The sequence below is a fragment of the Pelophylax lessonae genome (assembly GCF_965119305.1).
Source record: "Pelophylax lessonae genome assembly, chromosome: 13".
Lineage (NCBI taxonomy): Eukaryota > Metazoa > Chordata > Amphibia > Anura > Ranidae > Pelophylax > Pelophylax lessonae.
This window is the reverse complement of record NC_138780.1, coordinates 151,426,641-151,454,555: the sequence shown is the minus strand read 5'-3', so window position 1 is coordinate 151,454,555 and position 27,915 is coordinate 151,426,641. Positions and strand designations below refer to the sequence as shown.

At 43.9% G+C, this 27,915-nt stretch overlaps 1 protein-coding gene across 1 annotated transcript in view; it reads right to left on the bottom strand.

The window, feature by feature from the left end:
- The window catches only part of BRF1 (BRF1 general transcription factor IIIB subunit), a 627,002-nt gene that overhangs the window by 131,874 nt on the left and 467,213 nt on the right, over positions 1-27,915 (bottom strand). The window contains exons 12-14 of the mRNA XM_082242741.1: positions 21,026-21,087; positions 14,770-14,851; positions 14,604-14,659 (exon numbers count right to left, since the gene is read on the bottom strand). Coding sequence (XP_082098867.1) covers positions 14,604-14,659; positions 14,770-14,851; positions 21,026-21,087 — 200 coding nt within the window. The remainder of the gene's footprint in view (positions 1-14,603; positions 14,660-14,769; positions 14,852-21,025; positions 21,088-27,915) is intronic.

The following is a 27,915-nucleotide window of genomic DNA, read 5'->3' as shown; positions in this document are numbered from 1 at the left end:
ATACACTGCTCAAAAAATTAAAGGAACACTTTTTTAATCAGAGTATAGCATCACGTCAATAAAACTCCTGGGATATTGATCTGGTCAGTTAAGTAGCAGAGGGGGTTGTTAAACAGTTTCAGCTGCTTTGGTGTTAATGAAATTAATAGGTGTGCTAGATGGGCAACAATGAGATGGCCTCCAAACGGGAATGGTTTTAAAGGGAGATGTCACAGACATTTTTTTCCACTACTCATCTTTTCTGACTGTTTTTCACTAGTTTTGTATTTGCCTAGGATCAGTGTCACTACTGGTAGCATGAGGCGATACCTGGACCCTATAGAGGTTGCACAGGCAGTCCAATTCAATCAAATATCAATACGTGCCATTGCCAGAAGGTTTGCTTTGTTTCAAGAGCATGAAGGAGATTCCAGGAGACCGCAGTTACTCTAGGAGAGCTGGACATGGCTGTAGAAGGCCCTTAACCAATCAGCAGGACTGGTATCTGCTCCTTTGTGAAAGGAGGAACAGGATGAGCACTGCCAGAGCCCTACAAAACGACCTCTAGCAGGCCACTGGTGTCAATGTCTCTGACCAAACAATCAGAAACAGACTTTATGAGGGTAACCTTGGGGCCCCGACCTCCTCTAGTGGGCCCTGTGCTCACTGCCCAGCACCGTGGAGCTCGACTAGCATTTGCCGTTGAACATTGGCAGGTCCGCCACTGGTGCCCTTTGCTTTTCACATATGAGAGCAGGTTCACCCTAAGCACGTGACAGACGAGAATGGGTCCGGAGGAGCCGTGAAGAACGTTATGCTGCCTGTAGCATCATTCAGCATGACCGGTTTGGTGGTGGGTCAGTGATTGTTTGGGGGAAGCATATCCATGGAGGGATGCACAGACCTCTACAGGCTAGACAATGGCACCCTGACTGCTATTAGGTATCAGGATGAAATCTTTGGACCCATTGTCCAACCCTTTGTTGGTGCAAAGGGCCCTGGGTTCCTCCTGGTGCACGACAATGCCCAGCCTCATGTGGCAAGAGTATGCAGCCAGTTCCTGGAGGATGAAGTTATTGATACCACTGAATAGACCTCACGCTCGCCTGACCTAAATCCAATTGAACATCTCTGGGACATAATGTTTCAGTCCATCCGAAGTCGCCAGGTTGCACCTCAGTCTGTCCAGGAGATAATGATGCCCTAGTCCAGATCTGGGAGAAAATACCCCAAGACACCATCCCTCATCTCATTAGGAGCATGCCCCGATGTTGTCAGGCATGCATACAAGCACATGGGGGCCATACAATCTACTGAGCACCATTTTGAGTTGCTGCAATGAAATTTCAGCAAAATGGACTAGCCTGCTGCATAATTTTTTCACTTTGATTTTAGGGGTATCTTTGAATGCAGCCCTCTGTAGGTTCATCATTTTCATTTCCATCAAACAATGTGGCATCCTTTCATTCCTAACACATTAACCAGTCCATATCAGCATAGATTTCCAGCATATTTTTCCCAAATGTGATTTGATGGGTTTTCAACGTGTTTCTTTAGGTTTTTTGAGCAGTGTGTGTGAATTATAATGTTAATATGCCATCATTGGATATATATACACACACACACACACACACACACAGTATCTCACAAAAGTGAGTACACCCTTCACATTTCTCTAAATATTTTATTATATCTTTTCATATGACAACACTTGAAAAATGATACTTTGCTACAATGTAAAGTAGTGAGCGTACAGCTTGTATAAAAGTGTAAATTTGCTGTCCCCTAAAAATAACTCAACCCACAGCCATTAATGTCTAAACGGCTGGCAACAAAAGTGAGTATACCCCTAAGTGAAAATGTCCGAATTGGGCCCAAAGTGTCAATATTTTGTGTGGCCACCATTATTTTCCAGCACTGTCTTAACCTTCTTGGGCATGGAGTTCACCAGAGCTTCACAGGTTGCCACTGGAGTCCTCTTCCACTCTTCCATGAAGACATCACGGAGCTGGTGGATGCTAGAGACCTTGCACTTCTCTACCTTCCATTTGAGGATGCCCTACAGATGCTCAATAGGATTTAGGTCTGGGGACCTGCTTGGCCAGCCCATCGTCTTTATCCTCAGCTTCTTTAGCAAGGCAGTGGTCATCTTGGAGGTGTGTTTGGGGTCGTTATGTTGGAATACTGCCCTGCAGCCCAGTCTTCGAAGGAAGGGGATCATGCTCTGCCTCAGCATGTCACAGTACATGTTGGCATCCATGGTTCCCTCAATCAACTGTAGCTCACCAGTGCTCGCAGCACTCATGCAGCCCCAGACCATGATACTCCCACCCTGGTTGCCGCCACACATGCCTGAGGTCATCTGAACCAAATAAGTTTATCTTGGTCTCTTCAGACCACAGGACATGGTTTGAGTAATCCATGTCCTTAGTCTGCTTGTCATCAGCAAACTGTTTGCGGCTTTCTTGTGCATCATCTTTAGAAGAGACTTCCTTCTGGGACGACAGCCATGCAGACCAATTTGATGCAGGGTGCGGTGTATAGTCTGAGCACTGACAGGCTGACCCCCCCCCACCCCTTCAACCTCTGCAGCAATGCTGGCAGCACTCATACATCTATTTCCCAAAGGCAACCTCTGGATATGACGCTGAGCACTCAACCTCTTTGGTCGACCATGGCGAGGCCTGTTCTGAGTGGAAACTGTCCTGTTCAACAGCTGTATGGTCTTGGCCACTGTGCTGCAGCTCAGTTACAGGGTCTTGGCAATCTTCTTTTAGCCTAGGCCATCTTTATGTAGAGCAACAATTCTTTTTTTTAGATCCTCAGAGTTCTTTGCCATGAGGTGACATGTTGAACATCCGTTGAAAAGTATTAGAGAGGAAGAGCGATAACCCCAAATTTATCACACCTGCTACCCATTCATACCTGAGACCTTGTAACACTAACAAGTCACATGACACTGGGGAGGGAAAATGACTAATTGGGCCCAATTTGGACATTTTCACTTAGGGGTATACTCACTTTTGTTGCCAGCGGTTTAGACAATAATGACTGTGTGTTAAGTTAATTTGAGAGGACAGCAAATTTACGTTGTTATACAAGCTGTACACTCACTACTTTACATTGTAGAATTGTTACTTCTTCAGTGTTGTCACATGAAAAGATATGATAAAATATTTACAAAAATGTGATGGGTGTACTAACTTTTGTGAGATACTGTATATATATATATATATATATATATATATATATATATATAAAAGAATAAATGTACTATCATGCATTTGACCACTTTACCAGCTATGTGCTTCTTTTAAAGTCCCAAACCTTTCCCTTTCAAGTCTCCTGCACCGTATTTCTAATCACACATGTAGCATGCATGTCTGCAGTTTGACAGTCTTCCATCATATTACATATACCAGATATGCATACGCGCACACACCAATATCCAAGGAAACTATACCTAGAGATATAAAGCCATCATTTTACGTTCGGTAATATCTTCTGCGCAGCTGTCAAAAATTTCATATAATTTCCAGTGAAAACTTTGCTGCTAGGCTGGTTTATATTTGAACATGCTGTGTTTACAGTGATCTCTTGCACATGAACCTTAGAGCAGTAAAATTCCCATCATGATATGATCAAAGGACATGGCTATAATGTAATATCTTTGTACTTTAAGTAATCTTTAATAAATATTAGATTTTAAGCCTAGAGGATAGAAACAGATAGAAATATATGTACCATAAAAAAGCATTAGAGCGTGAAAAATAGAACACATTTAGGAGAAAATCTTTATAAGACTGGTAATCAACAGCAGTACTTAAAACTTAAGCACATCAAATATAGAAAGTATATAAGTTGCAGAAGACCCTCAAAAATGGATAGTACCTAATCTAAGACACTCCCTAGAGCATCACTGTGGGAAATTTTTGGATAGGAATACAAAGCATTACCTGATGCCAGCAGCAGGTTAATTGTACCATGCTTCTTAAGCGGTTTTCAGTTTACAGGCTCCATCTCTAAATTGACTGGTTAACGTATAAGGAAACATGTAGACAGACATTTGTGCTGTGCTTTTTTAATAGTCTCTTATGATGCAGCATACTCTACAAATATTTCATATGATGGCGATAAGGAAACAATGTTTCCAGGCACATGTAGTGTGTACATTTATTATATATGATTATTTAATAATCCTAAAAGGAAATATTTTTTGAGAGCGGTTATTGCGGATCACCTAATGAAAGATAGTTGAAAAACTTACACAAACAAAACTTTTACTATGAAGAATATTAAAGTGCATTTTTAAAAAAAATATCTATGGGACCTAGGCAACTTCCCATCCTGCTCTTATTATAACCCACCACTGCATGACACTAATTCTTCATAGGCATGGTGTTACAAGAGTATCATGCTACTCCCTAAATTAAAGCACATCTCTGGGTAAAGGAGAGCCCACTCTTACCTATTTGATAGTTAAAGGATAAATTCACCCTTTGGGAAAAAATATTAAACGCACACATTTTTGCAGGGGAAAATGGGATTTTTGACTTACCATAAAATGTATTTCTCTGATGTTCATTGACGGACACAGCTCCTGATTCTTCTTAACCATTGGGACATCCCAAAGCAGTGTTAAACATGAGCGGTGGGAAAAACATCAGAAAAAAATTCCCAAGGCTAACTATAGCCAATCAGGTAACGTAACAATTGGAGCTCACCTGAAAAACAATACACCCTCAAAGAGGACCAGGTCCTCTAAACATCACCCTGCATAACCTTGCGGTCAAAAGAAGCATCCGCAGATGCCAACACATCCACTTTATAAAAACTTTGTAAAAGTGTGCACTGACGATTAATTAGGTGGCTGCCTTGCAAACCTGCGTCACTGATGCATGACGACGGAAAGCCCAGAAGGCACTAGGCGGTCCTAGTAGAGTGCGCCTTAACAGGGAAAGGAGGAACCTGACCCTTGATGGAATAGGCCTGAACCACCATCTGTCTGATCCATCTGGAAATGATCGCAAAGGAAGTAGACAACCCTTTGTGAGGTCTGTCCGTGAGCACAATATAGACAGTCTGACTTCCTAAAAGACTCCGTAGCTTTCAGGTACACCCTAATTGCCCAGACCACATCCAAGGCATGCAAGGCAATTTCCTTTGGCTGTTTAGGCCTGGGACACAGGGAAGGCAACACAAGGTCTTCAGTCAAATGAAAGTCAGAGACCACCTTAGGAAGGAATGACAGACAGGTGCGAAGCACCACCTTATCCTTGTGAATCACCATAAGGTGAACGACAGGATAATGCCGCCAGTGCTGACACCCTGCGCACAGAGATAAAAGCCACCTTCTGGGACAGCGAAAGCAGGAAAAGCTCACAAATATTTTCAAAGGGAGGCTTCTGTAGAGTAAGATCCCAGGGAGGCAATGGAGCCCGCACTGAAGAAACCAAATGTCAGACACCCTGAAGAAAGGTACGCACCAGGGAGTGTGTGGCCAAAGGTCGTTGGAAACAAAACACCAAAGCCGATACCTGACCCTTGATGATACTCAAGGCCAATTTCAGTTCAACACCCCGTTGAAGGAAGGTTAGGATCCGATCCACTGTTGAAGCGCCAGAGAACGAAGCCACCTCTAGAGACGTGGATCCTTGTGCGATTTCACCAGAATCTCTTTTGCAGAGATCTCGTGTGGAACTGTGCAAACAGAACGCCTCAAAGGCGGACACATCAGGCCCAGGACCCGCATGCAAGCCCGGAGGGATGACCATCTACTGAACAACAGAAGCTGAATTGCCTCCTGCAATGTCTGGAGTTTTTCCAGAGGAAGAAACACTCTGGCTTAGGAAGAGTCCAGAGTCAGACCCAGATAGTCCAGTTTTTGAGGACAGAACTAAAACAGACTTCTGAAGGTTCAGAATCCAACCAAACTCCTCAGAGTTCACAGAGTAATCTCCAGATGTCCATCAGAGTAGTCGGAGACTCCGCTAGCAGAAGATGATCGCCCAGGTACCCCAGTACCACGATCTCCCCACTAACTCAAACAATGCCAGCACCGGGAGCCATCGCCCACAGCAAAACGGAGGAAGCGCTGGCATCCGGCACATATTAGAATGTGCAGGTTGACGTCCTTGATGTCGATAGAAGCGAGAAGAGAACCCTCTGATATAGGGATGCCACTACCATGCGAATGGACTTCATGCAGAACTTCTGTACCCGCACAAAGTAGTTAAGCAACATGAGGTCCAGAATTGGACGTACCTTGTCTTCCTTCCTGGGAACTGTAAAGAAGTTGGAGTTAAAACCCCTGAAAAAGTTTTGAAGTTGGAACCGGAACAATAAATCCTTAAAGTAACAAGTCTTGCACTGCCCCAAAGAGACGCTGTAAGCCAGGGGTGTCCAAACTATGGCCTTCTAGCTGTTCAGTAACTACAATTCCCATGAGGCATTGTAAATCTCTGACATTCAGAGACATAACTAGGCATGATGGGAATTGTAGTTCCTGAACAGCTGGAGGGCCAATGTTTGGACATAGCTGCTGTAAGCGATCTGGGGATAAGTGCAGGTTGGAAAGGAAGAACCTTTTTGGAGAAGAAGACCGAACTCGATCTTAGATAGTTACATAGTAGTTGAGGTTGAATAAAGACAATAGTCCATCCAGTTCAACCTGGATCTTGTAGTCTGACTGGACCTTTGTGGACCCACTCATCCTGTACGAGGGAGGTCCATGGATCTGGAAACCAGCGAAGACTTCCCCCCACCCCAGATACGGGTGAGCGCCCCTTCATGCAGAGGCATCCTTTCCACAGGTCTGGAAAAGCCTGCTCGATCCTCAGATCAGGTCCTCTTGGAACCTTTGGTGGAGGCCCTGACTTTTGATCCCTTGTCTTGAGACCCTAGGGGACGAAAAAACCTCTCATGAGCCGAGGAGAATGGCCCACGTCTATGACAGGGCTCCTTGTCCTTGGTAGCAGGTGGAAGAAGAGTACCCCCCAGTGAGACCCTAATGATGTCATCCAAGGAAGCTTCAAACAGGCGATCCCCTACAAGGGGAAGATCAGATAAGACCTTCTTAGAAGTCTAGTCCGCAGACCAGCATTTGAGCCAGATAATAAGCCCAAGGACCACTGCTGATACAGACAGCCTAGAAATCAAAGGAGCCGCATCCAAAGAAGCATCACAGATAAATTGTAGCCCCTGGATCAACTGATCCACCAGCTCTGCAAGACAAGGGGAAGTGGTTTCCCCTCCAGGTCCTGGCATAAAAGTTTAGCCCATGCGGTCAGACACCAGGGCAATAGTAAATACCGACCTGGGCAATAGTAAATACCGACCTAAGTGCCGAACCAGCCACAGCAAACATATAGCGGTCCAGAGCATCTGCCCTCCTATCAGCTGGATCTGTAATGGCTGGGGATTCCTCAACTCAACCTGAAAACCGACGACTCCGCTACAGGTGGGACCGCCCACCTTTTAAGCAGTTAATCCTCATAAGGATACCGCAAGGCAAAAACGCGTAGGAACTACTGCGTTTTGGACAAGCCCACGGTTATGTGACGATGTTGTCAAAGTAAGCGGGAAGGGGAAAACCCTCGTCACTTTGGAGGGCCTGTGGTTGCCGAAAGGGACCAGCACCTCCGACGCAGTATCAGCCGCTACCTCCATTTTTAAAATTTCAAGCACTAACACAAACAATGCATCCACCAGCGCCTTTTCATGCGCAGCTGGAGGAGCAGAGGAATCATCCTCGCTATCTGAGCACTCGGGGTGCATGGACGCAGACCCAGCAGAGTTATTCGTGCCCGCAGCGCCCAAAACAATTTCAGCATCTGATGTAACAATCAGGGGCCGCCGACTGCGATCCCGCAAAGGTGACGCTGACCGAGGGCCCACCAATGGACCACCTACTGGACCCTGCAAAATGGGGACAAGAGGGTCGCCCTCTGAGCCCCTCCATAGAGGCCCGCATAATAGGAAATAGCCCCCTTAAAAGGGGGCCGCCCGCCGTGACGCGGACGCGCAGGTCACAGTGAATATAGAAACCCTGCCATTACTCTGGAGCTGATAGTTTGTCCTGTTATAAAAGGACACATCACTGCAACTAGGTCTGGGTCAAAAAATATGAAACCCTACACTCCTTGTTTCCCTACAGATGTGAAGTTCTCCTTCTTTTTCTAGACAGTGATGTATGTATATGAAGTATATGATATGAAGCCTAATAAGAATATACCGGGTCCTTATATTACGCATGTGGACGGCACCTGAGCCTCCGACTTTTCGGATGTGGCTAGAGCAGATAGGGGGCACACTCAGAATGGAAAAGGTTATATACCAACATAGGGGATCTCCACAAAAATTCTCTAAAATATGGGGTGTATGGCTGAGCTGCCCGGGAATGGCCCCTACTGACCTCATCATGGACCGTTTATTATCCTGAGTGTGCAAATATGAGTTGGGGCTGATGGGGGATGATTGCATGAGGCCCTGGGGTGGAATGGAGGGACGTGATAATGATATTGTACCAGTTGCCGCTGCTTGGGGCTGTCTGCTTTGGGGGCGACTGTGGTGTAATTGTTTTGCATTCTATTTTCTATGGTGATGTTGTTTTCATGTTACTATGCTTGTACCGTGTATTGTTGTTTCATTGTGGTTCTGTGAATTTCTCTCAATAAAGATGTTTTCTGATTTAAAAAAAGAATATACCGGGTCCTAGAAATTTAGGAGCTGCCAGACCTCTTATAAGTTACTTTCTTATCTCTCCAGTCTAGCAGATGTATGATAGTACCAGACAGGTAATGGTGGGGCTGCTCCTCATGAAGATGGAGAGCTTATGTGCATATTGAGGTTTTTGTCATTTCACCAGGTAAATTATTACAATATATTTTGCAGTACTGGTCATGCAATTGAAAATGTCTGATCATAGAGTTGTTTAGTACAGTGCCATATTTATACTTTGTCTTATTATTCTTATATTTTATGGGGGTGGGATGTCACAGGTGTGCAGTCTGTTTTTATTGTACACTGAAGAGGCAATATGGGTCACAGCTCAGGAAAGTCAATGAATTAGATCAGTGGTGAGAACATTTCTGCATGGCTCGAAGTGTCTGCCATTTCCAGATCAGACAAAGCAGAAATGTTGTATTGATCTGATGCCGATTCTTTGCTGACACTGTACCTTTCAATTTGCTTCTAGAGAAATGTCAAATTTTATAACCATCACAAAAACATCCAGTGCAGCTGAAAATATCACATTAACACCCTAGAGATCACATAGATTAAAAAAATGTCATGCTGGATAACTAAAACCCCACATCACAACTTAAAACTAAAAAAGGTGCAAAGAGGCAGCATAACTATTTCAGTCCTTTTTTTTTATAGGACTTTTTTTTTTTCAACCAACAATTAAAATGATATTGGACACTTTCATCCGGTTTTGGTCTAGTGCTCCTTTCTGCATCTCTATAGTTTGAGTGAACGTCAGGCACCCATCAAGGAAGGTCTTGTTGTGTGGGAGTCATTTCGCTAGAGCTATTGAGCTTATTTTCCTTAATTTGACTACACATGCAAGTTTAAAAGTTCCCAGTGCCTCTGAGGATTTTATTTAAAAAGGACAGTCATTTCAGTAGATACTGAGTAGCTTAATCATCCAACAACCAGATCTATGGTTCACTTCTCTCTCTCATAATACAGAAGGCGCAGCTGATAAAAAAGGGTGCTAAGATATCTACCTTAAAACTGAACTGAACGCCAAACAATAAATAATGGAAGCTCTTAAAGAGGAGTTCCACCCTAAAAACTATCTTTGCACGTCCGCTAGCTTAGATGAACCTGAAAAAGAATTGGATAATTCAAATTTTTTTTTGTTTCACTTACCTTGTTTTTAATGAAAATATACTTACCTTCCTTCCTCTACCTCCCTCTGCGGCCGCGGCCTGCTCCGTCACTTCCTGCTTGCATTGACTCCTGGGAGATGAGCGTCATTGATCCCAGGAGTCAATGCGCCTGCACCGGAGTCACTCGTCCCTTCCAGTGCAGGTGCATCATTCCCTGCTGAACAGCTTCTGGGCATGCGCAGAAGCTGTTCAGGGATGACGCCCCTGCATTGGAGGTGACGAGAAGGGCATTCTGGGACTCCGACGTCACCGAAGAGGACACGAAGAGGACGCTCCGGCTTCAGCTGTCCACACCTGAGAGGGCAGTGCTGGACAAGACATTTTCAAGGTAAGTATTTCTTCTTACAGATAAGTGAAACAGGGGACAGTTCAGAGGCTATCGTTGCTTAAATACACTAGCCCTGACTGTCCCGGGGGTATTTTTAGCTTAAAACGTTTTTTTAGCCCGGAACTCTGCTTTAACTGCCAAATGGTTTGTACTCCTGTACATCCAGCTTTGAGGTTTACACAGCTCTGCATCACAGCTCAGCTCTGTCTGGCAGGGCAGGAGACCTCTCTGCTGCTTTCAAGTAACAAATAAAAATCACTGAAAAATTCCTGTGTTCCAGCGTTCTCAGCAGGAATGGGGAAGGCTAGAGTAAACCAGGTTGCACCATGGCTCTCTTTAAAGTGTTTGTTGCCCCAACATTTCATATTCCTGATATGTTTCTGCTGTACCATGTGCTTGCATGAAAAACTAGTACTATTTGTACTGCTTCCTTTGTGTGAAATCCCTGGTGTTCTTGTCAGTCCCTCTGCTTTCCTATTAAAAACTGACCACGCTAATCATCAGTTCTCTAGCTGTGCCGGGAACTCGGTGTGCTCTCCTCCAATGATTATACTTGTCCGGACACATCCCACCCCTCCTCACAACCTTTTACTGGGAAGATCAGTGTACTGTTGCTTCTCCTCCCCCCAGCTCTTATGCAGTTGAAAACCGAGGGAATGTGATTATAAAAAAAAAAAAAAAATGGGAAAAAAAGTTTTTATCTTTTTTTTATATCTATACACAAATGTTTTGCCTTTCATTTCCATTTTAAACAATGGGTTGTTTTACAAGGTGATCATTTATAATTACTTTAAGGCAAGGCAGATGCAAATTGGAGTCTTTGGGAGCTATCTGTCCATCTACGACAAGCCGTGTCTTTTAAAAAGCAATACATTTTGAATTGCTTACACATCTTATAAAAACATGCCTTGTTTTTAAACCTTTGGATGTTTTACAAGGTTTTAAAATTATTGAGATTGGCAGAATAAGAAGCAACAGCTGGTTCGAGCTGTTCCCACAGTTAGAACACCACAACAAAATAAGAGTCTCTGTTCAGTTCTCAAATCCAGCACCCCCACATCACTCTATCAGCTTCCATTTTCTCTTTTCTGTACATCCTGACCCCCTCTGCTTTTGAAGTCTCTGTGTCCTTTAGGTCAGAATTTCCAGATCCCGCTCTTCAAAGCACAGAGCAGGAACTGAGCATTCTGCAAGAAAGGGAAACCCTAGAATGCACATTACTTTGAAGTTGCCGAACAAGATACAACAACAAAACAATATTTTTTTATTAGCGACCGACTTTTTGACTGCGAACATTGCAGGACACTAGGAAATGAACTGCAAATAAAAAGCAAAAATCAAATCCACACAAATGCAGATGCTTAGTTGACATACTCGAGCATCCAAATAAAAAAATTATTTTTTTTTATACATTATATATCGGGACATCTGTTAAGATTTCCAGGTAAAGCCTAATAACAAATTTTTCCTGAACCTCAGAGAGCTACTAGTATGTAAGTTAAATGATCACTAAAGCCTCGTACACACGCACCGATTGTTGGCCGACCGATCGGCCGTCTTTTGTCCAGTGGTGTTGTGTTGGTTGAAATGTGCTCTAGACTGCACACTAATTTTATCGGCCAACAAAAACCAACTTCAGAAGTGATGTCATGTTCTGGTTTACTTTCCGTGTGTTTTTTCTTCTCTGAGCATGCCCAGTCTTGATCATCACATTTTTGTCTGCCGAAATCTGTACTGACTGAGGAACAATCGGCCGTTCTGCTGATGGCCAACAAAAATTTTATAGTATGCACATCAGATTTTGTTCGGCCGAAAAGTCGCAGTCGGAAGCATCATACTAACAAGCCAACAATCGGCCGATCGGACGTTGGCCGAAAATTTACGGCCAACAATCGGTGCGTGTGTACGAGGCTTAAGCCAAAAACATTTGTCTACAGTTCTGCTACATGGCCATTGGGAATCAGGGAAAGACCAGGGCGTACTTGTGTCTATTCACACCCAGGAAGTAGTGAGAAGGATTGGCCATATGCAGTTCATAAATTTTAAATGTTTTCTACATTTTCTATAATTATTAGCAGCAACCCCGGGTTTTTTTTTTTTTTTTTACAGTGGGAGGCCTGACGATGGGCAATGGGAGGCAGCCCCATTGGAAGCAATGGGAGGCTGTTGTCTCCTGCATCTAATTGAAGCCACTCGCAGGTAAGAGCTTTGTGGTGATTACCTGCAAGTGATCGGTCAAGGATGCCAGGACCCCCCCACTGATTTTCTCGCATTTACATGCTATTGGGCACAAATGCAGGTGTGAATGTAGGCTAAAAGAGGAAAATGGACTCAAAGTTTATTCCAACATCTCCAAGTCTGACACACTGACAGGGCTCAATGCCCACACCTACCTTCTCTTCGACACACCCTTGAATCCTTTTTGAGAACATAGGACCTCCTAAAATCTTTTTCCTCTTTAAAGGTCTTTCCCCTGATCTTCCATAGCTTCAAAACCTCTGTTTTATTCCATAAGTGGAAGGAAGAGTAATATACCAACCTCTCCAAGAAGGACTGGGAGGATGGGGTAACACAATACACTAAACAGATTATCTCTGCCAGAGACCAATTTGTTCAACTGAAATTTCTTCATAGAGAATATTACCAGACATTGCATTGCTAACTTAACCCACTACCCTATTTGTAATAAGTGTCAGCGTGATATTGGAACATGTTACCATATGGTATGGAGTTGTCTCCTGGTTCTTTACTTTTGGTGCCAGGTGATGGCTAAGTTAGGGGCAGTGCTGGGCCTATCCTTGACACTGAACCCCCTTATGTTATCTTCTGATATTCAGGATAGCCCTTCCACCCTAAAATATGTTCAATGCCTCCTATGTTATGCTTCCGGTTATGCCAGATTCAGATTTAGTGTCAATGTGAGGGTCAGTACACTGATATGCTGGCCATAGATGGGTTGTTCTTTTTTATTCAGCCAGAGGGCTGTTAAAAAAAAAAAAAAAAACTGGTATAGATTCCTCCATACACACAAGTAGGACTCTCTACTCTCAGAATACACTGATCCGCGGCTGCAGCCCCTGGTCGACAAAGATTTTGCAACATTCTAGCTCAACAGAAGTTGGTCTAAAGATTGACTTCTGTTGAACAGGGACAGCCACATGCTTCAATCCATCTATGGCCAAGCTTTAGTGTCTGTGTTTTAGGTAGGATACAAAAAGCAAAATGCGCACTACTGTTTTTGGGCTATAAACATCAAATAGTGCATATATATGTGGTATTCAATTACACATCAGGCATATAAAAAAATGTATATTGGTGGTAGGTCAGGGTAAAGTTAGGTAATATACAGGTATAGTTTTAGGATTATTCGTTTTTTTTTTTTGGGTTTTTTTTACAATTTGGGACAGTTTTACTTCTAGAGTTGGGCTTTAACCAAGACTGTGCTGCCACAATGAAATGATAATGGTCTACACTTTCCTGTTTACTATCCTACCAAGCTGCTCAGAACTGCTGTGGTTTTAGCACAGGCGACTTCAGTTCAATTGTTTTCGATCTTTGTTATTAACAATGAACTCTACACAGAAATAAAAAAAAAAAAAAGCAAAAACCTTGTAACCAAAATTATAAATTCTTAAAAAAAAAGTTAAATGTATTTTATATACAGCTAGTATTAGTGCCTAAATATTCAATTTGTTTATAATTAATCCCCCTTACAGCGGAAACTAGACTAGGAGAAGGAATTGCTGGTGCTGTCATTCAAACACAACGTAGACATCCTTAGAGGGCAGTAGAAACACAGAAAACGTACTCACCAAAGTGCTAAGGCTGTTCCACTGTTAATAGAACATCACCAGCTTTTTTTTTTCCTACATTCCCCTACTAAGTGGGTTTTTTCCACTGCCGTAATGTCAGGAGGGTGCATAATTGTATGTGTATAGACATATACTGTATAGATTTAAAATAATATATATATATATATATATATATATATATATATATATACACACACACACACACATATACCGTATACCAGATATAAGTTATTATATACACGAAAAAAAATTAGATTAAATTGTATTTGTTGTGTTTTATTTTAACCTAAGCCAACGCCATTTTTTTTTTTTTAACGCAATACACCTCCATATGTTGGGAGTGTTTTTTGTTTTGTTTTTTTTGCTGGTTGTGTTACATTGCTTTATACCTTTTATCCCAGCATTACGGATACATAACAAAGTAGTGATTACATTTTACAACATCCTCACCAAACAAACGATTAGATTTGGGTGAACGAACCTTTAAAGCACTTTGCTTTGATATGAAGTATCATGCAATCATAACCAGTGCACAAACTAGAATATCTTGTCATAAAGAGATAACAAATCATTACAGGAAAGCGTTACCTTCTGCTCCTTATAAATGCCAAGCTCTTTTTCTTTAGCGATTCTCTCCTCTTTCTCTGAAAACACAGAAACATGACAGTGGAACATGAGTGATGTATGCTGAATGCTGTCATTCCACATGACATAGCTGCAAGTAAAAGTGTGCCTGTGCACCAGTGTCACTCACCCTTCTGTTCCCGCAGATACTCTGCATTCTCCCTCATCCACAGTTCTGTCTTGATCTCAGATTCCTTCTCATTGAGAATATACTGGAGGAAAAAAAAAAAGATAAAGTAAGTCCACCCCATGTAATTTATAAAATCAGAATGATATGACATCTGCTAGCAGGAAGTCCAGTCTGCCATCCACAGTTTGGATGTAATTTATTAGGGCAGAGTTACATAGGGACTAAAGTAGATCAGCCTTTCATTTAGGTGTAGTCAAACCATTCCCATCCAGTTGCTTGTTAGCAGAATTATTAAAAAAAAGCATTAAGGTCAACTGTTCGAAGGACACCCAAATAGGAAAGGATTTGTGTACATAGGCTTTTGATTGAGTCAAAAAAGCTCTTCTCACCATACAAGTCCATGGAAGTGAAAAAGCACCTGAGAACAAAGTCAAATGCAGGTTAAGAGCAATTCAGAAGCACCTGTGAAGGAGCTCCAAGGCATCTCAGTTTGATTTGAAATGATGCACCTGAAATCCAGTTGTTTTGCAGTGCACAAAGCAAGGTCGATAAAGACATAGATGAGCAAGTTTGGGGTAGATTCAACCCAATAGAAAACCTTTGGGATGAATTAGAGCAGAGACTGCGAGCCAGGCCTTCTCATTCAACATCAGTGCCTAACCTCACAAAATGTGCTTCTGGAAGAATGGTCAAACATTCCCATAGACACACTCCCAGAAGAGTTGAAGCCGTTATAGCTGCAAAGGGTGGGCCAACTCATATTGAATCCCACGGACTAAGACTGGGATGCCATTAAAGTTTGTGTGCGTATAAAGGCAGGCGCCCCAATAGTTTTGGTAATATAGTGTATATTGTACATTCACATCAGTCCCTGCCCTCAAAGAGTTTACAATCTAAGGTCTTTAACTCACATTCATACATACACATAATAGGGCAAATTTAGACAGAGCCAATTAACCTAACAGCATGTCTTTGGAGTGTGGGAGGAAACCAGGGTATCCAAAGGAAACCCACGCAGGCACAGAGAACATGCAAACTCCATGCAGGTAGCGTTGTGGTTGGGATCTGAACCAACGACCCTAGTGCTGTTGGGAGGACGTGCTAACCACTTAGCCACTGTGCTGCCCCATCTTTTGTATCTATGGAAGGAGTTATGCTACATCGTTGTGTCAGTGGAAGGAATTGTGCCCCACCATTGGTGTCAAAGGAAGGAACTGTGCCCCATCATTGGTGTCAATGGAAGGAACTGTGCCCCATCATTGGTGTCAATGGAAGGAACTGTGCCCTATCATTGGTGTCAATGGAAGGAACTGTGCCCTATCATTGGTGTCAATGGAAGGAATTGTGCCCCACCATTGGTGTCAATGGAAGGAATTGTGCCCCAATTGGTGTCAAAGGAAGGAACTGTGCCCTATCATTGGTGTCAATGGAAGGAACTGTGCCCCATCATTGGTGTCAATGGAAGGGACTGTGCCCTATCATTGATGTCAATGGAAGGAATTGTGCCCCACCATTGGTGTCAAAGGAAGGAACTGTGCCCTATCATTGGTGTCAATGGAAGGAACTGTGCCCCATCATTGGTGTCAATGGAAGGAACTGTGCCCTATCATTGGTGTCAATGGAAGGAACTGTGCCCTATCATTGGTGTCAATGGAAGGAATTGTGCCCCACCATTGGTGTCAAAGGAAGGAACTGTGCCCTATCATTGGTGTCAATGGAAGGAACTGTGCCCTATCATTGGTGTCAATGGAAGGAACGGTGCCCCAAGGGCCAGATAAAGACAAGCAAAGGGCTGCATCTGGCCCCCCGGGTCACAGATTGGAGACCACTGGCTTAAAGTGTATGCCTGGGCAAAAAAAAAAAAAAAAAAATGAAGGTGACCAATTTTGTATGTATGTCCCTAGGTGGGTAGATGTTTCTTATTTAAGATTGCAAGGTGAACCCTAACCCGGTCTGTTAGGAAAGGAAGGAAGGTAGACCTACATAAACAAGACCTTCAGAGTAACCATGTCATCAAACAAGTAAATCAACTGGGTAGCCCAACTGAAGTCCTCACAGAAAAGAGATAGCTCATCTCTGTTCAGTCGGGCAAAAAAAATCACCTAAAGGTTTACCAACTTTACAAACCAATTACAGCTGGCACAGACCTGCTAAGATCTTTTACTGGGCAGACATGGTCAAATTAGTACATGAAAAAGTCAGAAATATTTTAATTGTATTAAAATTGTTTCATGGTATGAGCACCTTCAGACACTTTCTAAGATCTGCCCACATCTAAAGATGCCCATAGATTGTCAGCAATCCACTTCTTTCTGTATCTGTTTGTAGTTCACAAGCTAACAAAGGTTGGCAAACACTTGACTAGATGATATGATGGGAAGCTGAAGGATTACCTAATTAAGTAAGCAACAATACTACTGACACTGCTGTATCCTGTGAACCTGCCATCCATTCATTGCATTGTGCTGAAGTCTTTAGGTCATGTAGCTGTTAAATAAACAGCAACTTGGTGTGACTAGCCGTGAGATCAGACCAGCACCAGGTAATATCAAGGGAAAATAAGTAGTGAAGAATAATAATGCACAGACCACATGGGTGGTCCTTAACAACCACTTAATGGGATCACAGTTCAGTTTAACAAACCAGTGTGATGTATCAAGATCCACACTGTAGTTACATTCCCCATTACCATGCAAGCTTGTCCCCCACACTAACAGAAAACATGGGCACATTACTGTAAGCTCCGAAATGTTCAGCCTAGGTAGATCTACAGCACAACAGGGGATGATTTCCAGCTACAAGATGTAGAGCTATTCTTTCCATTAATGGGACTGGAGGTGGTGACTCTTATATGCCAAAGCAGAGCTATCTAATCATGGAGTTTGATTTACTAAAACTGGAGATTGCAAAATCTGGTAAAGCTGTGCATGGTAGCCAATCAGCTTCTAACATCAGCTTGTTCAATTAGGCTCAAAAAGGCAAAAAAACTGGAAGCTAAATGTTTCTATGCTAAGCTACTCCAGATTTTGCACCCTCCAGTTTTAGTAATTGACCCCTACCATCTCCCTTTCAGCAAGAGCAGAAAGAGATGAACTGTACTTTATGCAGAAAAAATATATATGTTTTCCTATTTAAATTAACTGATTGCAAGCGTACAAAATACCCATTTTTTAATCAGGGGGTTTAAGTATACCTATCATTAGTAGACAGTGCAGGTACCCATCTTGTACACCGATCAGCCATACCATTATGACCACCCTCCAAAACTCATTGAGATATGGACTCCATTGGATCTCTGAAAATATGCTATGCTTTCTGGCACCAAGCCATCAGTAGCAGATCCTTCACGGCTCCTTTTACACAGTCTGCTCTGTCGGCGGACTCCGTGCTGCTCAGCGGGGGATCGATACACTGATCCCCGCTGAGCAGGGGACAGCTCCCTCTCCACTCTGTGTTCAGAGAGGGAGGTGTCAGAGCCCCGCTGCTCTCTATGGGGAATCAGATGAGACCATCCCCTGGCCGGATGGAAAATAGGGTTTCCTTCCGTCCGGATTTCACGGACAGGATCGGATGCAGATGGCAGCGGGTGTCAGCGGAGAAAGGGCGAGAGGGAATGGGGAATGAAAGAGCGAGAGGAAATGGGGAATGAAAGAGCGAGAGGAAATGGGGAATGAAAGAGCGAGAGGAAATGGGGAATGAAGGAGCGAGAGGAAATGGGGGATGGAAGAGCGAGAGGAAATGGAGAATGAAAGAGCGAGAGGAAGTGGGGGATGGAAGAGCGAGAGGAAATGGGGGTTAAAAGGGTGAGAGGGAACGAGGGATGAAAAGGCAAGAGGCAGGGTCGGGACAAGGGGTGGGCAGAAGAGGGGGCTGCCCTGGGTGCAGCGCGTATTGTAGGGATGGAGGCACGACAAGTTCCTTCTACTATAAGACTGACAGGAGTAGTGACAGTGGCATCACTACTTCTGTCAGCCCAGTGCTGGATGCAGCACTGGGCTGACAGAAGAGAAGAGGAGAAAAGGAGAGAGCTGGGGGGAGGTGCAGGATGTGCTTTCTCTACCCCTCCTCCTCATAAGCTTGCATATAAGGAAGGGGGAGCACAATTTGCCATCTTTGCCCTAGGCACTTGATGATCTTCTCCTGGCACTGGTGAGAGGAAACGTGGGACGAGAGGGGGAGAGGGAACGTGGGACGAGAGGGGGAGAGAGAACGTGGGACGAGAGGGGGAGAGAGAACGTGGGACGAGAGGGGGAGAGAGAACGTGGGACGAGAGGGGGAGAGAGAACGTGGGACGAGAGGGGGAGAGAGAACGTGGGACGAGAGGGGGAGAGAGAACGGGGGATGAGGGGGGGGGAGAACGGGGGGGGGATGAGGGGGGGGAGAACGGGGGGGGGGGGAGAGGGGGGGGGGGGAACGGGGGACGAGAGGGGGGGGAGAACGGGGGACGAGGGGGGGGGGAGAGAACGGGGGACGAGAGGGGGGGAGAGAACGGGGGACGAGAGGGGGGGAGAGAACGGGGGACGAGAGGGGGGGAGAGAACGGGGGACGAGAGGGGGGAGAGAGAACGGGGGACGAGAGGGGGGGGAGAGAAAGGGGGACGAGAGGGCGAGAGAGAACGGGGGACGAGAGGGCGAGAGAGAACGGGGGACGAAAGGGCGAGAGAGAACGGGGGACGAAAGGGCGAGAGAGAACGGGGGACGAGAGGGCGAGAGAGAACGGGGGACGAGAGGGCGAGAGAGAACGGGGGACGAGAGGGCGAGAGAGAACGGGGGACGAGAGGGCGAGAGAGAACGGGGGACGAGAGGGCGAGAGAGAACGGGGGATGAGAGGGCGAGAGAGAACGGGGGATGAGAGGGCGAGAGAGAACGGGGGATGAGAGGGCGAGAGAGAACGGGGGATGAGAGGGCGAGAGAGAACAGCGGATGAGAGGGCGAGAGAGAACAAGAGATGAGAGGGCGAGAGAGAACAAGAGATGAGAGGGCGAGAGAGAACAAGGGATGAGAGGGCGAGAGAGAACGGGGGATGAAAGGCCGAGAGAGAACGGGGGATGAAAGGCCGAGAGAGAACGGGGGATGAAAGGCCGAGAGAGAATGGGGATCTCCTCTCCTCGCACCCAAAAAAAGGCCCCCGCACCTGGCACCGCAGAAAAAACAAACATATGGCCTAAGATGACGCCTGTAATTATGGGTTCTGTTACCCAAACATTTCTCTTCCTGGAAGACATACACTGACAATTTGGGAGCATTTTGCTAAATGCCAACATTTTGCTGAAAACCACTCATTGCCTTCATGTTTCCTGAAGTGCACAGTGTGCATAAAATATTATCATGCCATACATACTTCATGCCAGTTGTGAACTCTCAAATACCCTCTTTTATGGGGCCTTACAAAATCAAAATGCAACATTCAACATTATGGCCTTCTGATATCTCAGGTGCTCCAGTAGCTAACATTTTTCATCTCAATTCCCAGTTGCATCATCTACAATAATAGCAGACAATCAATGGAGAGTGTGGGATCCACTATTAGGGATTGTAGCTCACCCAGTTCACAAAGACTGATGTGCTATCAGAAGATGCTAGTCTTCATCACGCCTTAACATAGGTCCCTTTAGTGCATTTTGTTTTGATTTTATTAACATGACTGCTCAAGCCCTGAAGAAGGGGGAGCTTTTTTCCCTGAAATGTGTTGGCTGCATTTGATGCTCTTAACCAGTAAATGTTTCAAAACATCCTAGGATAAAGTCTGTGAGATGAACTATTGCACCAAGTCCTCCTCCGTACACATTCAACAGTTCACAAAGTGTGAATCCCAGGTGAAGAGTTCTTGTCACAGAAATCTTTGAGTGACAGAAGTAAGAGGGTGGGTGATTTAAATTCACACGGTTGACCCAAAAATCGAAATATCCCTTCTGGGTGGATTGCAGCTTTAATCGCCAGTTTGATACCAAACAATAGACTTTGTTTCCCCCTCAGTAATACTAAATCACTGCCAACATTTATGTGAAATAATAACACATCTATAAAGAGATATGCATGTGTTATTTTTACGGACATCCAGCTGTTTACTGCTCATATACAGTATAACATGAGTTACATAGATCACTGGAAGCATTCTCAGCAGTACTGGAGCTAATAAGTTCATTTGTCTCCTAACACTGAAAACTGTGCAAAAGGGGACACTGGATAGAGAAAAACAACTTTGATTAAACACATTTATACTGGGTGACATGAAGGAAGAAAATTACAAGTCTCACCCTGTCTATTTCAGTGTCGTCAATCCCATTAAGGTCCAGCTCTCCGTCATCTGCATTGTCACCTTTACGAAATAAAAATAAACATTAATGAAATATTGTTTTTTACATTATTTTGAACATTTTATGCTAACATTGTAAAGTTCTTGAAAGGAGAGACTTTATAGTAATCATATATTGCAGGATGGGGGGGGGGGTGAAAAGAAACGCTCCGTTGGGCTGTGCTGAATTGCTCATATCATGCGGGCAATGATAAAATAATAGATGCTGGCCTAACAAGTTAGAATATCTAGTTCCTGCTCTAAATAACAGGATTTGTGTTACTCATCATAAAATCCCTTTCTCTGAGTTCATTGACAGACACAGCTCTCCTGACTCTTGACCATAAGGTTATATCGCCACCTACAGGTGTAAGACACTAGGCAGGAAAAAACTCAGCATTGCCTATGGGCAGTCCCTTCTGGCATAAAACCCCCTCTCTGCTATAGGCAATATAGTTTGTAACAAAGCAGTATCAGAAAGCATAAATGCCAATAGGTTCTGTGTCTGTCAATGAACTCACAGAAAGAGATTTTACGGTGAGTAACAAAAAAATCCTGTTTTCTCTTACGTTCATTGACAGACACAGCTCTTCTAAACCTTGACATAGGGATGTCCCAACGCAATGCCTCAACGTGGGGTGGGCAAACCAAAAAAAACAATGAACGTAAGAGAAACTAAATATTTTCGGACACACAATTCTTCATTCTTAATTTACTACATAGTTGTACTCTTTACATTGACACCACTGAGTGCTTCTACATACACTAAAATGGCCAAATGTTTGTGGGCAACTGACCATCACAATTCACAAACTCATCAATGCATCAATCTATATGGAGCTGGCCTTGTGCTCAGGGGCACAGTCATACTGGAATAGAAAAGGCCCTCCCCAAAACTTTTGGGTTGGAAGCACACAATCTTTGTATGCTGTAGCATTATCAGTGCATTTTTATAGTTTGGAAGGGTGTCCATATAAAGTATTGTACATTAGGTTTACTGGCATTTCTGTTATACTGTATATAGACAGTGAGTCAAAGAAGAAATGTGCAATGTTCCTCTATATTCTATAGAGAAAAGAAGCTTTTTGGAGATGCACAGAGCCACATGTAATGTTCCTGACTTCACCCAAAACACCATCATTATCAGCGCATCTTCGCTCTGACCAGCCATTATAGTAACTACTTCCGACTAATTAATTTGCAGCTAGCAAGGAGATAGGGAGCAGAATTTAAAGTGCAAGTTCGTTCTCATAAAATGTTCAATATACAGCATATTTGCTGTATTATAATTTCATCAAATTATATCTAAAAGAAAATTGTAATGATTTCTTTCATCACACAGAGCTACTAACTTATTTTTAACCACTTAAGCTGCGGAAGATTTTACCCCCTTCCTGACCAGGGCCTATTTTGCAATTCGGCATTGCGTGACTTTAACGGACAATTGCGCGGTCGTGCGATGCTGTACACAAATTAAATTGACGTCCTTTTTTTCCCACAAATAGAGCTTTCTTTTGGTGGTATTTGATCACCTGTGCGATTTTTTGATCATGCGCTATAAACAAAAAAACAGCAACAATTTTGCAAAAATAACAATATTTTTCAGATTTTTTTAATATGAAATCCCCCCCCCCCCCCCCAAAAAAATGTAAAAATCTAAATTTTTTAACATTTTAGGCCAATTTGTTTTCTGCTACATATGTTTGGTAAAAAAAAAAATTGCAAAAAGCGTATTTTGATTGGTTTGCGCAAAAGTTATTGCGTTTACTAACTGAGGGAAAGATTTTTTTCATTTTTATTGTTTTTTTTTAACAAGTAATGGCGGCGATCTGCGATTTTTTTTGCGGGACTGTGACATTGAGGCGGACAGATCGGAACCTTGACTGACAATTTTGACACTTTTGGGGTTACCAGTGACATTACTACAGTAATCAGTGCTATACATATTCCCTGTTACTGTAAAAATGACACTGGCAGGAAAGGGGTTAACTTTATTTGAGAAGGAGGGGTTAAGTGTGTCCCTAGGGGCGTGATTCTAACTGTGATTGGATGTGGCTGTGTGTGTAACAGCAGAGATAAATGGTCCTACATAGAAGGACTGTATGATCTGTGCTGTTACACAGGGGAGAGTGACAGGCGGCTTTGTTTACATTAGCCGCCTGCCTTTCTCCCGATGTAACCGACGATCGCGAGTGACTGGCGCGGGGGGGGGGGGGGTCCGTGCGGGAGCGCTCACTCCCTAGAGCCTCACAGGCTAGCGACGTAGACCTACGTCACTTTGCCTGTGAGGGGCTGACTGCCGACGTAAATCGCCGTTAGGCAGTCAGCAAGTGGTTAATGGATAAGTTCACCTTTTGGAATATGTTACATGTTCCATCCGTATTTAGGGTGGAACATGCAACATGTTCCATCTCCTGGTGCCTCTCACCCACTAAGTGTGACACTCTCATGGCTACGTCATTCATTCATTCACAGTTTCCTGTGGTTGAATGAACTACAAGTATGGTCTTCCACTGTGGAAGGTGATTTGTAGTTCTGAATTACCAGCGAGGGTGCTAATGAGGGGCCTTGTAGTATATTCACAAGCTCTGCAGCTTTTAAACTAAAAGCCCCAAAGGGAGGTGAGGGCTAAAAACTGTAGGGCTTGTCTGCAAAAGCCTTACATTGCACCCCGAGTCCACTGATCATGGGTGCAGTGCTATCCAGGAACCTGCAGGGAAAAAAATAATCACTCCATCCAAAAGTAATCACTCTATCCAAAACGAATGTAGCACTCTCCTAGGTAGGTGCTAGAGAGAGAGTAAAGTTTTTGGCTCGGTTTGCCTATCAGAAGAGCAGCAAGAAAATCTATATTGCTTTCTGCCTACCAGAGAGCAGGATCTGTGAGTTAGGTCTGCTCTGTGTGTGATTCATTGGGTCTAGATAGTGTTTCACACTGGTCCAATAGGGAGGCATGTAGGAAAGTGGGAGGAAAACAGATCAATGGGTACACAGGCTTGGATATAGTCCCAGTGATTGGTAGAGACTGGCTGTCTCAGTGCATTATGGGATACTGTATAAAAGCCAGGAGCACATGTGCTGCGAGGTCTTTGGTTGGTGAGCAGAGTCCCGGAGGGAGGGTGGTGGATGCCTCCTCCTCTGTAGCAGTGGCACGTGTTCACAGGCAGTCAGCCTGGGGACCAGAGGAAAGGAACTGAACCCAGAGGTCCAGGAGAATTGACTGGAGGGGTAGAGACACTAGAGACCCAGTATCGCGAGTACAGGGGATTGTGTCTAGAGGCCTGACCTGAGAGGGGGCCACCCCAGTGTAGGATAGTCAGAGGACGGGTGACAGTCTGTGGAGTGAAAGGGGATACTAGGCAGGTACCCTAAAGATAATATACCCAACTGAGTTTCTGTACAGAGACTTAACCTAAATCCATCTAGTGGCAAGGTGAATCTGCAGCCGGGCTGCATCTTCAGACAGGAGTCCTCATCCATTGTGAATATTTTTTTTTTTTTATTTCTGTTTATTGCTTTTAAACAAGAATAGAAAAAACACAAACACACTGCCACGCAAGGCAAACACTGAAAAGAAAAACAGTTGACAACAGGCCAACAAACACCCCCACCCACCACCCCAGCCTCCACCCAGCAGGTCCTGCACAACGACAGATACGCCTAGAAGAGGCTAGAAAACCCCCAATGTACTCTCAAAATGTGCTCCCAGTCCTATAGCATTCTCATAGTGCAAGCACATAGTAAGCAGAGTGAACAGCATACAGTAGGATTCTTTAAATGTAATAAAAAACAAGGTTACAAAGAAAGAAACTTCTCACTTCCACGCAGCAGATCAGTCAGCATAAGTATTCAATAGCCCACCCCCACAACCACTCAAGCACATAATGACATTAGGACACCTGTGACCATTTGGCAGAGGTCGAAGCCAGAGAATCCAGCCACAGCTTCCACACTTTATCAAATTTGCGTGGACAGCCCCTACTGAGATATGTAGCCTTATAGAGCGGAGTCACCTTATTCACCAGACCCTTCCAGAAGAGGACGTTGGGAGCCAGCAGGCTCTTCCAGTGCAGGAGCAGGACCTTGCGAGCATAAAAGAGCAGTAGGCTTTAGGTAGGTTTAACCTCCACACGGAGCGAACCAAACTGCGTGAGAAAAGCATGACGGAGCTGGAGATAGCGGAAGAGATAGGGATTCGGCAGATCAAAGCGGGCTTTCAGAGCATCAAAGGGGCAAAGTTCCCCACCGGATTTAACATCACCCAGCGTTTTGACCCCCCTGGATGCCCAGAGGACCGGATCAAGTATCGAGTGAAAATGAGGAAAACGAGGGTTTTGCCACAAGGCATTGTGAATAGTTTGATCTGGAGTATCCCACGTTTCCCTTCTCCCATCCCTATTTAAAATAAAACACCAAAAACAACTACATACCCCTGGACTTATCATTCACTGAGCCAAGAAGTAAAATGTTAATCTGTGAATGTCGGTGTTGCGAACGGTAACCCAGGGGGACCCAAGAGTGTGTTATCCAGCAGTCCTCAAGGGGGCAGTGCTACATTAATAAAAAAGTTTTGCCTTTAGTTATACTTTAGGTAGTCTACTGAAGTACAAGTCAGTTGCAAAAAAATTAAAAATAAAAGCCAGCACTCCAACTTAACCTCCAAGATGTCTGTTTATTGAAGTACTATATTAGTTGAAATGATATGGAACTTCAGTAAACAGCCATCTTTTAAGTCCAAATAGAGTTCTGTCTTTTTCTATGTTTGGATTTGCATAGCGTCGCCATTTAGGCAAGCACTCATCCATCCTTACACAGGGGTTACATGAGGTTTGAGTGGTGTACTTTGAAATATTGAAAGGGTGCAAAAAACTTACAGCTCACCCGATCCACCAACAAAGTCATAGCTACTTCTTTGCAAGCGCAAGATAAAGGTACTGCCAACCTGGGTATAAACATTTAAGTGTCCATCTTGTATAGCTATAAATAGAGGTAATGTGGTTTAAATACATCAATGTTATTTTTTTAAGATTTAGGAGACTTGAATAAAGACATTTTCATTGGTTGCCCGCATTACTAAGATGCTGATCGTTTAAGTTATTATAACCAAAATACAGGGCACAAAGAAGGAAAATAGAAGCATATAGAGGACGTTTGTTTTTCTTCTTTTTACATTAACCCCTTCACACCGACCATATGCAAATATGCGGCCCACTAGACTGGTCCTGTGTGCTGGCGTGCTCCAATCACAGAGACCGGGTCTTACTAAGAGCCCCGGGCCTTGTTCCTACAATCAGGACCCGGAACAGCTGATTCCGGGTCACCTGGTCGCTGTGATAGCCCACCCCTCGTGTTTTCGGTCTCTGGGAATGGACGAGAGAGATACATTGTATCACTCTCTGTCCTTGCAGAGAAAGGAAAAAAAAGTGTGTAAAGAAAAGATAAAGAAAAAAAAAAAAAAAAAAAATATATATATATATATATATATATACACACACCGTATTTTCCGGCGTATAAGATGACCCCCCTATTACATGATCTACCGGTAATACTTATACTTAGGTTACCTTGGAGATATTATACTCTTAGACGACCTCCCATTTTTGGGGGATTTTTTTGAGGTTCAAAAGTAGTCTTATACGCCAGAAAATACAGTATATAATAACAAAAATAAATAAAAAATACAATTAAAAAAAAAAAAGAAAATAACTCTAGGTCAGTAATAGGGTTAGTGTTTGGGTCACGATCAAGATCAGCCTCAAAGGTCAATATCAGGGTCAGTATTTTGTGGACAGGCTTTTTTTTTTTTTAATTCGTATCAGTGTGTCTTAGGCAGGATTAAAAAAAAAAAGCAAAATGCGCACTATTGTTTCTGAGCTGTACTACGGGTACAAACAACAACTAACATACACATTTGTGGTATGCAATCATCAGGAGCAAAATAATTTATTTTGGGTTGTTCTTTGGTGGTAGGTCATGGTAGTAGCAAGAAATATACAGTTACCGTATATACTCGAGTAAAAGCCGACCCGAGTATAAGCCGAGGCCCCTAATTTTACCACAAAAAAAAGGGAAAAATGATTGACTAGAGTATAAGCCTAGGGTGAGAATGCAGGGCGGCGGACATGGTTCAGGAGAATGCAGGGCTGCGGGCATGGTACAGGACAATGCAGGGCTGCGGGCATGGTACAGGACAATGCAGGGCTGCGGGCATGGTACAGGACAATGCAGGGCTGCGGGCATGGTACAGGACAATGCAGGGCTGCGGGCATGGTACAGGACAATGCAGGGCTGCAGGCATGGTACAGGACAATGCTGTGGGCATGGTACAGGACAATGTTGTGGGCATGGTACAGGAGACAATGTTGTGGGCATGGTACAGGAGACAATGTTGTGGGCATGGTACAGGAGACAATGCTGTGGGCATGGAACAAGAGAATGCGGGGTTGCGGGCATACTACAGGAGATGCAGTGCTTCGGGCATTGTACAGGTGTACCATGCCTGCAGCACTGCATTCCTTGTAGTATGTCCGCAGCCCCGCAAAAGGGCAGGTAGTGCGGCTGTGTTTCACTTACCTGTTCCAGAAGCGCTTGAATTTTAAAAATGGCGCCGCCTGGCGCCGAAGCGTCATTGCGCATGCGCCACCGCCGCTCGGGAAAGCTCGTATACGTTCGGCTATTCCCGGGAATATATATATATAAATATATATATAAGCCGAGAAAGACGTTTTCAGCACAAAAAAATGTGCTGAAAATCTCGGCTTTTACTCGAGTATATACGGTACTTTTTTTTTTTTTTACTATTATAGGCCAGTTTTCCTTTGATAAAAAAAAAATAAATAAAAATCTCAGGAG